Source organism: Oncorhynchus clarkii, chromosome 3 (assembly GCF_045791955.1).
Source record: "Oncorhynchus clarkii lewisi isolate Uvic-CL-2024 chromosome 3, UVic_Ocla_1.0, whole genome shotgun sequence".
In the NCBI taxonomy this organism is placed as follows: domain Eukaryota; kingdom Metazoa; phylum Chordata; class Actinopteri; order Salmoniformes; family Salmonidae; genus Oncorhynchus; species Oncorhynchus clarkii.
The window spans coordinates 41013581-41026240 of record NC_092149.1 but is presented as its reverse complement, the minus strand read 5'-3'; the positions used below and the strand labels follow the sequence as shown (position 1 = coordinate 41026240).

The 12660-nt window shown below is 39.6% G+C and overlaps 1 protein-coding gene across 4 annotated transcripts; it reads left to right on the top strand.

The window, feature by feature from the left end:
• The first annotated feature begins 2145 nt into the window (after positions 1–2145).
• LOC139395334 (stathmin-like) lies at positions 2146–12293 on the top strand. Of its 4 annotated transcripts, none has more exons than XM_071142921.1 (5): positions 2146–2207; positions 7460–7503; positions 7746–7912; positions 10240–10431; positions 10633–12293. In XM_071142921.1, exons 2-5 carry the CDS (start codon positions 7488–7490, stop codon positions 10690–10692), a joined length of 435 nt encoding a protein of 144 aa, XP_070999022.1. In that variant the 5' UTR covers positions 2146–2207; positions 7460–7487; the 3' UTR covers positions 10693–12293. The 4 variants fall into 4 exon arrangements, with proteins under 4 accessions (XP_070999022.1, XP_070999010.1, XP_070999028.1 ...); XM_071142909.1 differs by lacking the exon at positions 2146–2207 and adding an exon at positions 5964–6080; XM_071142914.1 differs by lacking the exon at positions 2146–2207 and adding an exon at positions 6363–6568.
• The last annotated feature ends 367 nt before the right edge of the window (positions 12294–12660 follow it).

Below are 12660 nucleotides of genomic sequence, written 5' to 3'. Positions count from 1 at the left end.
CCCATTGCCCCCCAAAACATGTGCCTACATTTAGGCTATTGTTTATATGTGTATTTCACACTATGTTGAGGTAAAAATCGGAGCATAATGCTTGTCTGGATGTAAACCCCAATACATGCACGTGCTTCTACATCTGCATTGCTTGCTGTTTGGGGTTTTAGGCTGGGTTTCTGCACAGCACTTTGTGACATCGGCTGATGTAAAAAGGGCTTTATAATATTAAAACATATAATCTACTTGCAGTGAAGCCACTCAACATGTACATTATTCAGTCATCTAACAGACTCCCATCCAGAACGACCCACAGAAGAAACCAGGGTCAACGCCCTGCTCAAGGGCACGTCAATAGATCACCCACAAGGTCAAAAACTGGGATACGAACCAGCAACATATCAGACCCCCCCCCCCCCTCCCAGAGAAAAAAATTAAGCATAATAAAATTAAATCATTAATAATAATTAAATAAACTGAAAACAACAATGCAAAAAACAAAAGACACCAAGGAAAACAAAATACATAGCAGCAAGGCCATGTATGTGTGTGCAAGTATGGCTCTTATTTACATGTGTGTATGTGTGTGTGTCCGTGTATGTGCACGTGTGTGTTACAGTTAAAAACTACTTTGACTACCACCACTGATTTTTGTATGCTAGCTATGCTACCAGCTTATACGAACGGGAGTTAGCATTTAGCAGGCATTTATTTCTAAACCTGATAAGGGAACTCTTCTACATTTTATGCAGCGAAAATAGGCAAATATACACTACCGGTCAAAAGTTTTAGAACACCTACTCATTCAAGAGATTTTCTTAATTTTTACTATTTTCTACATTGTAGAATAATATTGAAGACCTAACTATGAAATAACACATATGGAATCATGTAGTAACCAAAAAAGTGTTAAAACAAATCAAAATATATTTAATATTTGAGATTCTTCAAATAGCCAATCTTTCCAATAAGCGGAGTCAACCTTGAATTACTTTTCTTGGAAATCTGTTCACTAATCACAAAAAATGTTAATTGGCATACATGATGTGCTCGAGAGTCCTTTTTTAAAATTTTTATTATGCATTACTGCCAAGAGTGTGCAAAGCTGTCACCAAGGCAAAGGGTGGCTACTTTAAAGAATCTCAAATATAAATATATTTAGATTTGTTTAACACTTTTTTGGTTACTACATATGTGTTATTTCATAGTTTTGATGTCTTCACTATTATTCTATAATGTAGAAAATACAAAAAATGTAGAAAATCCTTGAATGTGTGTCCAAACTTTTGACTGGTACTATATATAATATAATTTACCTCCTGTCATGACTTTACTCTCATTAATCTGATAACTGTTATTTATCGAATCAACTAACTATGTTTAATTGTTACCCGATTGTCACGCCCTGACCCTCTGAGTTCTCTATGGTGTTTTAGGTCAGGGCATGACTAGGGGGCGTTCGAGGTATTGTGTTTCTATGTTGGTGTGTGGGTATGGTTCCCAATTGGAGGCAGCTGATTATCGTTGCCTCTAATTGGGGATCATACTTAGTTTGTCCTTTTCCCCACCTGCGATGTGGGATATTGTTTCGTGTTAGTGCCACGATCGTTATATATATATATATATATATATATATATATATATATATATATTATTTTTAAGTTTCACTATTAATAAATGTGGAACTCTACTCACGCTGCGCCTTGGTCCAATTATTTATACAACGAACATGACAGAATATCCCACCAAGGAAGGACCAAGCAGCGTGCCCAGGAGGTGAAAGAGAGTTTGTCATGGGAGGAGATATTAGGTGGATGCGAGACCCTTCCATGGCGGGAGTTGCCGAGGAGTAATGGAGGACAGTGATGATGCCAGGGTCCGCGTTCACAAACAGCCCAAGGGCAAAAACATATTAGGGAGGGGCACAGCCGAGGAGAGAGCGAGAGATGATGGAGTTGATGGAGAAGTTTGAGGAGGGATATCGGAGAGAAATGTTGGCTAGGAGTATGCTGCAGCGCAGGAGTTTTGAAGAGCATCGTCAGTCCGGTGAAACCTGTGCCGGCTCCACGCACCAGGCCACAGTTCAGAGCTTCCAGTGACGGTCCGCAGCTTCCTGCGCCATGGCCGGAGCCTTCCACTGCGCCGATGCCCAGTCCAGGCACGGCATCCAGTCCTGCTCCATGGCCGGCGCCAAGGCGAAATCCATTAAAGCCAAGGTAATGGAATTCATTGCCCTTGACAATCAACCATTCTCTGTCGTGGGTGATGTTGGCTTCGCCGACTGGTCGAGAACCGGTACACACTACCAAGTGAGCTATTTTTCAGATGTTGACCTACCGGAGTTACACAGTATTGGCATCACTGCTATTAGCTTCACAACATGCATACTATGGAACGCCGTTTGGGTCTTTGCGTGTCAAAAAAGATACAGTAGCACTGTCAAAGCTGTACAAAAAATTCTGCAGACAAGCAAACACGGGCCACGAACGATGTGTTTACAATGCCACGTTGGTAATAAAGCATAATTTGATCGACCGCAACTTCTGGGATAGCTAGCTTTAGCTTTGTACCTAGCTAGCACCAAATACAACCAGCCTGAAAACAATGACCAGTAGAAACTGCAGTCATTTTTATTATTCTTAGGAATGATTTAGGAATCCTTGTGCGTAAGTATTAGCTAGGTTGCCACTTGTTGTTCGCCTATTGAAATTGAACTTCAGTTCATGAAAATAAATAGCTAGCCAGCTACTTAACCCTGTTGCCCAAAACTAACGTGAGATTTTCAAGGACCTGCACGGGCAGGGTGTAGTGGTGTATATTGATGACATTCTGATATACTTCGCTACACACGCTGAGCATGTCTCCCTGGTGCGCAAGGTGCTTGGTCGACTGTTGGAGCATGACCTGTACGCCAAGGCTGAGAAATGCCTGTTCTTCCAACAGTCCGTCTCCTTCCTAGGGTACCTCATTTCGACCTCAGGGCTGCTCTCCTGCGTCTGACTTCCCTGCCACCAGTTACGCACCCCTTACAACTAGACAAGTCAGTTAAGAACAAATTCTTATTTACAATGACGGCCTACCCCGGCCAACGCTGGGCTAATTGTGCACCGACCTATGGGACTCCCAATCACGGCCGGATGTGATAGAGCTTGGATTCGAACCAGGGACTGTAGTGACGCCTCTTGCACTGAGATGCAGTGCCTTAGACTGCTGCGTCCATGTGTGTGTGTGTTAACTATTTAACTATACTAGAATGTCTAAAAAGCTGCAAAAAATGTAAATAACGGTTATCAGCATCGTTTTTTTTGGCAAGGACAATATTGGATATCAGTATAGGCCAAAAATGTAATGTCGGTGCATCACTAGTTTTCTGCTCTCTCCACCACGTGTTGATAGCCAGAGTTTGAACCACTTTACATGTGCAGCTGCAGCCTGGTGATGCTCTGGTCTAGTCTGGGAGGTAAGTTTATTTTCTTCACCATATATTGAGGTTCAAAGTTCCAAATATTTCCAAAAGTGTAGAGACCGCTCCACGCTTTCTGGTCTAATGTTAATCTCTCTACCAATCCTTTTATGCATTCTGGCCAAAGGGGACAGTTCCATCAGTCTGACACGCTCTCTGACCTCACTTGGGGCGTGGCTACTTACTATGCACAGTTTATAGGGGAGAGATTCTCCTATGGCTCCTAAAATCACATTATTATCTTAACAAAAATACTTTCATAATTGTTAATATTATATGCACAATGTATTGGATGGAAACTTGACAGATAAAGGGGATATACTTTCCAAGCTACATGTAGTATTTCCTTTATACCATTTTGAATGACATCACAAATTAAAACCCATATGAAATGATTATTCTTTAGATCACCATTGACCATTTCCCACATTCTTATGTTAGAAATATTGTTCCAGTATTCACTTTTGTGAATGTTGTTAGAGTTTCTGCAGGAAAATCCTGTTAACAAAGACATTTCGTTGGTTCATACTGGAGGGGACAAGAGAGTCCTCTTCTCCTGTAATTTGTAAATTTGTAAAGGGTGTGAACTGTCCAATCGGCCCAGTTCCCTCCTCCCTTCTTCTGTGGGTAAGAGAAGGTCTGGTTACTGTTATCAATTGCCAAGCTGATCTGACCCATTCCAATCCTCACAGGACAGTCATGACACCCCCCTCCCCCGCGCGCCATCTTCGTCTCGAACCAGGTCTCTTAGAAGAGATTTTATCTCAATGAGACACAACCTGGATAAAAATATATACTCTAAATAATATAAAATATATCCAAAATATAATATTAAAATATACACTATTACCAAGTTACAGCTTTTTTTGCACAAATATATTTGCGCAGGAATCCTTACTTGGGTGGATGCCAACCAATGTCTAAACTTCCCAGGAAGTTCAAAGATACAAGTCTGTGACATCCTTCATTGCATGCATGTAGAGAAGTACAACAAACCCATGTTAGGATTAAATTAACTCACCCATTCAATGACGCTTTTACTTTTGGGTGTCAGAGAAAATGTATGGACCAGAAAGTACATTCATTCCTTTAGGAGTAAAAGTAAAAGTTGTCAAACATGTAAATAGTAAAGTACAGATACACAAAAAAAAAGACTTAAGTAGTACTTTAAAGAATTTATACTTAAGTACTTTAAGATCTTCTATGTCTATGGGGCCATGTATGGAAATTGTCTTTCTGGGCCAGGCCTCCGTTATACTGCAGTACCGAAGCAAAATTGCAGGAGCAGTCAACTGTGCTTCTTGACCGGAACCCTAGCCCCTTGTGTCTGCCTGGTCTGTCTCACAAGCGTTCCAGGAAGTCTAGCAATGTTTGCACCAGTGGGTTTAGAAGACTGAGGGATAGGTTTAGAAAGCCAGCTAGAGTAACTATTTTTGTTGATGATGGTAGGCTACTGTATCCATCCTGGGAACCCTGTCTCATGCTTTTGATTTCATTCAAGCTGAGAACATCGATTCATTAGGGTTCGTTCGTAAATGCATTTCTATGGGGTCAATTTCACGCCATATGTATTGAATTCAAAATAAAATAAATTGTGAACATGAAATATAAAGTTGAGAATGTAAAGATTATATTTTCGAGGACGGGTGAAATAATGGATGTTGAAATCAAAAACCAAACAATTGAAAGCAAAATGTATAGAATTGTAAACAAAAATAAGACATCAAAAGCAAAACCCCAAAAATCATTTTAAAGCGAGAGCAAAACTCTATGACAAGTGATTAAAAATTATACTTGACAACGAATGCAAAAATCATTTTCGGTTAAACTTTCCCAGCAACCAATCCTATTGAATACACTTTGCCTGTGCTCTTGCCTGCATGTACTACCTTTTGGTTACGCTACTCGTATCTTTACTTTCGAAGTCTGTTTCTTTGCTCTGCTTTCACTACCAGTCTTTTCAATTGCGAGTTTTGGCATTATTTTTCCAAAAAGGGCGGGGTTTAGGGGGAGGCGCAGACATTGGTCCGCTAGTCCGCTAGTTTTGGAGTGACGGTTCGTCTTAACCCAATCAATGAACATGATAGACAGGCTTTTTTCTATTGCCTACTTAACTAGACGGTCTGATGTCACCACTACGAGCCCCCCCCCCCCCCCCAAGCTAACTGGCTAAAGTTGCCTGGCTTGCTTGTTACTTCCAGACAAATGAGAGAACACCTCACTCTGAACATTTTACTTGCCCTAGCAGAGCTAGTTAGGCTGTTTTCATGCTATCTAGAGCGTTAGTGACTAACTGTGCTGCTAGCAACAATTGAATTCCATTTTCTGCCAACCTTTACTGACACCTGTCATATTCAACGGTGTTGCGCGTTCGTAAATTAATCAGTTACTCTTGTGCTCTGGTACACTCAAACGTGAGCGTTTTGGAAATCGGAGTAGACTGCCAAAAGTAATCTACGAATGCACGCTAAATCGACATTATTGATTGGACGATTAGGACCAATGGGAGTAGAGAACGAGATGTGACGAGTTAACTTTAGTGCTTCGGTTCTTTTTGTTGTTGCCGAACGGTGCTGAGGCAGGCAGTGAAGAAGGCGCGACCACACCACCTTTTCAGCATTTGAAGGTAGGTTTAAAAATGCTTTTAACGGTAATCATTGGAGATATATTGATGGCAATCATTACGCTTTCAGTGATGTTTGTCCTTTTTGGGGTAAGTAACTTCGTTGTCATTACAAATGTATGGCAATTGAGCATCCTATAATGTAAGCTAGCTGCCTTGAACATAGTTAATAGCTGTTCAGATGGTTAACGTTAGCCAGCTACGCAGCGCATGACTCTGGGGATGGAGACTAGGTGGGAGTGATCACACTGTGCCTCGGTCTGCGCTTTTTCTCAATTCCTATGTCGACGATTAAACATTGACTTTCGACAACCACTATGGACAAATCGCTGTGCTTTAACTTACATGTGAAGAGGGGTTTCAGTCTGCAGTAGCTAGCTAGCTAATATATTCAGGTTGTCTGCCAGTGTCTGTGCCGAGTGTGCTGAGCTGACAGTGTAGCCGAGTCCATTGTCTCCTCAGCACCAGTTTGCAATTCGTGCAATTTTCAGGTGAGTTGAGATGGATATCAGTGTCGGTGGTATTTGTCTAGCTATGTAAAGTTGTGTGATATTGTAAAATCTTAAATAATGTAATGAGTCATAATTGTGTTTTTAGTTTTTATGAAATTGAAATCTGTCATGCTGTCATCGACATGAATAGATTACTGTTGGTCGTTTGTATTCAGTCTTTGTTAGTGTTGGTGTCTTGTTTTGAAGCTGGTCTTAGTGTAGGAACGCCTCTGCCTTTAGCTAGGAATTGGCTTTAACTCAAATGCAATGATTGAATTTGAATGTTCTCCAATCTGTCAATTCAGACCACACCTAGGTTCATATTGTTCTCTGACCTGTATTTCCAATGGTGCTCCCTTTATTGTCTTCGTGCAATAATCAAATCCAATTCCGGGAAAGAAAACGTTCTCTGCTGACATGATATTACAATGACAATGGTAAGGTAGAATAAATTCTAATATTAGTAACTTAATTTATGCTCTGGTATTTGTTCCTGATAAACAAGGATGGGAAGGGCTTCATGTCCACACCCTTTTTGTCTCCATTGAAATAAACTATTTTAAACATTTGCCAGCTGTTGTTTTGAACAGGTGCAGTAAGGGTACTGTGAAATCTATTCTCAATCATTTGCTGTATCGCTAATATTCATGCTACATGTCTAACATGAATACAAGTGATCCATCTCCAACGGTCATCTTATAGACAGCAATAAACCCCCAATTGAATTCTTACTAGGCACATATCAAGGCTCTCCACCTTCAGAATCAATAGTTGTCATTGCTTGTATCAATCCGTGTTTCTGTTCATTCCTGATTAGTGCATGGATGCATCTTTTGATGTATTGTCTTTCTGTCATTAAACCTATGGCTTTGTCTGTATTTTTCCTCCCAGGCAAAGCAACCCTCAGTACTCTGCTGAAATGGCGTCCTCTGGAGGTAAGTGTTAACATGATAGGACTTTATTACACTATTACAATGAGCCCAAACATATTGGGACAGTTACACCTTTTTTTTTGTTTAGTGCCCAATATAAATTAATGGTAAATAATGTATTGTGTCATTTTGGAGTAACTTTTATGCAATTAGCTTCACTATCATATTGTTTAGGTGTTATATCTATGCTATTATCAGTTTGATACCTACTTGTATCAACATTGATGGATTCCCTATTTTCACAGCGATCCTGGTCAAGGAGTTGGACAAGCGTGCTTCAGGTCAAGCATTTGAGGTAATCTTGGCCCCCGATGCCAAGGGTGAAATCCCCCTACCTCCCCCAAAGGAGAAGAAGGAGATGTCCCTAGAGGAAATCCAGAAGAAACTGGAGGCTGCAGAGGAGAGACGCAAGGTACCTACAGTCAGATATACACAAATAAGTATCAGGAAATGGAGCCGCTGTTGCAGGAATTAAATTCCTCTGTTTTAATACCTAATTAAAATTAAACACTCTGTCAATTCATAAGAATTTGTATGACTCTTATTTTGTATAAAATGGACAGAGCCCAGTCTTAAAGTCAACCAGCAGCATTTATTCACGAGAGTACTGCTCATGATACATTTTGCCACAGATTATAAACTGAAAATGACGTCAGCGTTTTCTAAATGTTCCGTCTCTTCTTGACACTGGTAGAAAGGCTGTATAGTTCTCAAGCCTTCCCACATCAGTCTAGAACCAAGGCCAGCCTGTGTAGATAAGCATTCTAGCCAGTCTGGAGATATAGTTCATTCATTTCTACCAAGGAACAGACAGTCATTGTTCTAATTCTTGATTATACAGTGCCTTGCGAAAGTATTCGGCCCCCTTGAACTTTGCGACCTTTTGCCACATTTCAGGCTTCAAACATAAAGATATAAAACTGTATTTTTTGTGAAGAATCAACAAGTGGGACACAATCATGAAGTGGAACGACATTTATTGGATATTTCAAACTTTTTTAACAAATCAAAAACTGAAAAATTGGGCGTGCAAAATTATTTAGCCCCTTTACTTTCAGTGCAGCAAACTCTCTCCAGAAGTTCAGTGAGGATCTCTGAATGATCCAATGTTGACCTAAATGACTAATGATGATAAATACAAACCACCTGTGTGTAATCAAGTCTCCGTATAAATGCACCTGCACTGTGATAGTCTCAGAGGTCTGTTAAAAGCGCAGAGAGCATCATGAAGAACAAGGAACACACCAGGCAGGTCCGAGATACTGTTGTGAAGAAGGTTAAAGCCGGATTTGGATACAAAAATATTTCCCAAGCTTTAAACATCCCAAGGAGCACTGTGCAAGCGATAATATTGAAATGGAAGGAGTATCAGACCACTGCAAATCTACCAAGACCTGGCCGTCCCTCTAAACTTTCAGCTCATACAAGGAGAAGACTGATCAGAGATGCAGCCAAGAGGCCCATGATCACTCTGGATGAACTGCAGAGATCTACAGCTGAGGTGGGAGACTCTGTCCATAGGACAACAATCAGTCATATATAGCACAAATCTGGCCTTTATGGAAGAGTGGCAAGAAGAAAGCCATTTCTTAAAGATATCCATAAAAAGTGTCGTTTAAAGTTAGCCACAAGCCACCTGGGAGACACACCAAACATGTGGAAGAAGGTGCTCTGGTCAGATGAAACCAAAATTGAACTTTTTGGCAACAATGCAAAACGTTATGTTTGGCGTAAAAGCAACACAGCTCATCACCCTGAACACACTGTCAAACATGGTGGTGGCAGCATCATGGTTTGGGCCTGCTTTTCTTCAGCAGGGACAGGGAAGATGGTTAAAATTGATGGGAAGATGGATGGAGCCAAATACAGGACCATTCTGGAAGAGAACCTGATGGAGTCTGCAAAAGACCTGAGACTGGGACGGAGATTTGTCTTCCAACAAGACAATGATCCAAAACATAAAGCAAAATCTACAATGAAATGGTTCAAAAATAAACATATCCAGGTGTTAGAATGGCCAAGTCAAAGTCCAGACCTGAATCCAATCGAGAATCTGTGGAAAGAACTGAAAACTGCTGTTCACAAATGCTCTCCATCCACCCTCACTGAGCTCGAGCTGTTTTGCAAGGAGGAATGGGAAAAAATTTCAGTCTCTCGATGTGCAAAACTGATAGAGACATACCCCAAGCGACTTACAGCTGTAATCGCAGCAAAAGGTGGCGCTACAAAGTATTAACTTAAGGGGGCTGAATAATTTTGCACGCCCAATTTTTCAGTTTTTGATTTGTTAAAAAAGTTTGAAATATCCAATAAATTTCGTTCCACTTCATGATTGTGTCCCACTTGTTGTTGATTCTTCACAAAAAAATACAGTTTTATATCTTTATGTTTGAAGCCTGAAATGTGGCAAAAGGTCGCAAAGTTCAAGGGGGCCGATTACTTTCGCAAGGCACCGTATTTACACACATTATATTCAGTACTAGGATTAAAAGAAAATTAATACATATACAGTAACATAATAGTATTCTGATTAGTACATATACAGTAACATAATAGTATTCTGATTAGTCAGTCCTGATTGAAATGTATACATTAGTCATTATTGATAAAAATTCCCTTAACAGCCGCATCCACCTTACAGGTTTAGTTCATTTATATTTTATTATTTTCTATCTCAGGTTTGGTCCCACTAGCCTACCACTAACTTCCTGTGTGACTTTGATTTTCTAATTTGATCAGAGTCATGAAGCAGAGGTGCTGAAGCACTTAGCTGAGAAGAGAGAGCACGAGAAGGAAGTTCTGAAGAAAGCCATGGAAGAGAACAACAACTTCAGTAAGACAGCAGAGGAGAAGCTCAATCAGAAGATGGAAGCCAACAAAGAGAATCGCACGGCACGAATGGCAGCTCTCAATGAGAAATTCAAAGAGAAGGTTGGCCTCACTGCTCAGCCTGCCATTTTTGTCTGACATCTTGACGTAATTTTCTGCAATTCTGAACTTGAGAGAATTTCAAATTGAAAGGCCCAGGTTATGGAAATGGGATGTTGGTTGAAATGCCATGCACACTGTTCAAAGTTATACTTAACTAATCAGTTTAACTAATGTGATTTTCATGTTTTTTATTCATTTTAGGATAAGAAGCTTGAGGAGGTACGAAAGGCCAAGGAAACAAAACCAGAGGGGGAGAACTGATTTTCTTTTGTAATAATAATAAAAAAACATATCTTTTTGTTCTGTTCATTGACAGTATTATATTTTTCATTGTTATAGTTTTGTTCACCTTGTTAGGATTAGTTAGGCCGTCCATTGTTGCTTTTGTTGTGGATGTGTAAGTATTTCTTCCCCCACCTCCAGTAGATGTGTTATTTGTAGCTTATGACCTTTGAAATAAGCAGTGTTTTTACCTATAAGGAAGCATGCCACTGTTAGACATCGGTCCTTAACATTGTGAATTGCATAATGTAAGTAAATCCTTGTACCTTGTAAAACTGCGTTATCTGAGCTTAATAAAGTTGCAATTGTTCTTCAAAACCTCTAAAAGTCTTAGCTTAGTACCCTACCCACCACAACGGCTAACATATTAACTTGTTTTAAAGATGGTCATGGATGGATCATTTAGCTATTTGATTTTGAATGTATTTATTTTTTTATATAATATTTAATTTGTCCTTTACTACTATAGTCTATAGAAACGCTTTGAATAACACATTCATACATGGCAAAACAAATTAATCATAAGGAATAAGGTTTTGAAGTGTCTGTTCCATATCTAGGATATATATGAAAGGTCAGGAAATATATATATTTTTAAACACATTTAATCCCTTATTTTTGTTGTCATAAAACGACTTCCATACTTCGTTTGTATGGGTTACATTCAGAAGAGTCCCGTGACAGACGAGTCCAGTGGGGGGCGTAGAGCAAAATGGGGAACACCATCGTGTACGTGAGAGTCTACCATTTCCATAGAGTGATCATAATAGTTTGCAGGCGCTACATACGTTTGGACGCTACATACGTTTTTGTGAGAAGACGATTTTCGGGATGTCTCATGGTCTGACGAACACAACTAGCTCCTCCACCTTCCACCGCAGATGCGGAAGGCCTAAATACAGGGGGATGCGGTGAATATTAACGCAGCCCATGCAAAAAACAACTGATCTCTATCTTAAATTTACGGATTTTGATGGGGATTTTTGTATTATGTTACTTAGATTGACCCACGGATGCGTCAATAATGGTCTTAATTTATTTGTGGCTTTTGGGTTGCAGACTCAGTTACCTACACCTTCTGTATTGGTGCACAACTAGACTACACTAGTATTTCCATTTTGGTAATTCATATTTCGTCATGCAAATTTGATAGTCATTTTCAAATGGATCCCACAACATAGTAGATGTAGCATTGTGGATGAATAGTGTAATTGTATCACCCTCAGTATTTCAATGATATCTTCATATTTTACCTAAAGATTGGATAGAGCTAATTGCCATGTTTGTTTACTTGTTATCATAATTTATTATCTAGATGTTCCTTTTATTCAATGCATATATTTTGTGATATAAGGCCTTGATAGTGGTACTGGTAAATATAATGAATTGCTACATTAAAAAAAGGCAAGTCATTTCTTTGACTCTACTTACACCTAGTGGTAATAGCGCAAAACTATAATGTAGAGCAACAGTAGCTGGAAAATGAAATTAAGATTTCTCTTTTACTCATTTTGGCAGTGTATAGACAGTGTTCTTTGGGCATATGAGTAATATTGTTTTATCATTATAAACAATTAAATGAACATCTTGTGTTTTGTTGAATTGTTTCACTGATTAAGTGTACCTACAAATGCCATATTCTATTAGAACCGGGAGGTTTGCAGATCAGGCCTAAAATTTGGTTGAATTAGTGCTAACGGTTAAAAACCGAGTGCTGGTATGTAGCCTACTGCTGATATGGCCACAGATGGTCCCTCCACAATGCCAGCATGGTGACGAACATCTCCTCTTCAACCTCAGGAGGCTGAATACATTTTATTTAGAGAAGTCTCTGTGGTCAGCCTCCATTCTTGGACATCATGTTCTGGTCCCTTTATAGTTCACTTACCTCACCTCTATAGCACCTCTATATAAGCTATGTTTACAATCATTCATGTCATGGTAATC

Excerpts from the sequence above, each read along its gene's own strand:
- LOC139395334 (XM_071142921.1), top strand. Across the intron at positions 7,913-10,239 it reads CTGCAGAGGAGAGACGCAAG|AGTCATGAAGCAGAGGTGCT; the intron begins GTACCTACAGTC and ends TAATTTGATCAG. Across the intron at positions 10,432-10,632 it reads ATGAGAAATTCAAAGAGAAG|GATAAGAAGCTTGAGGAGGT; the intron begins GTTGGCCTCACT and ends TATTCATTTTAG.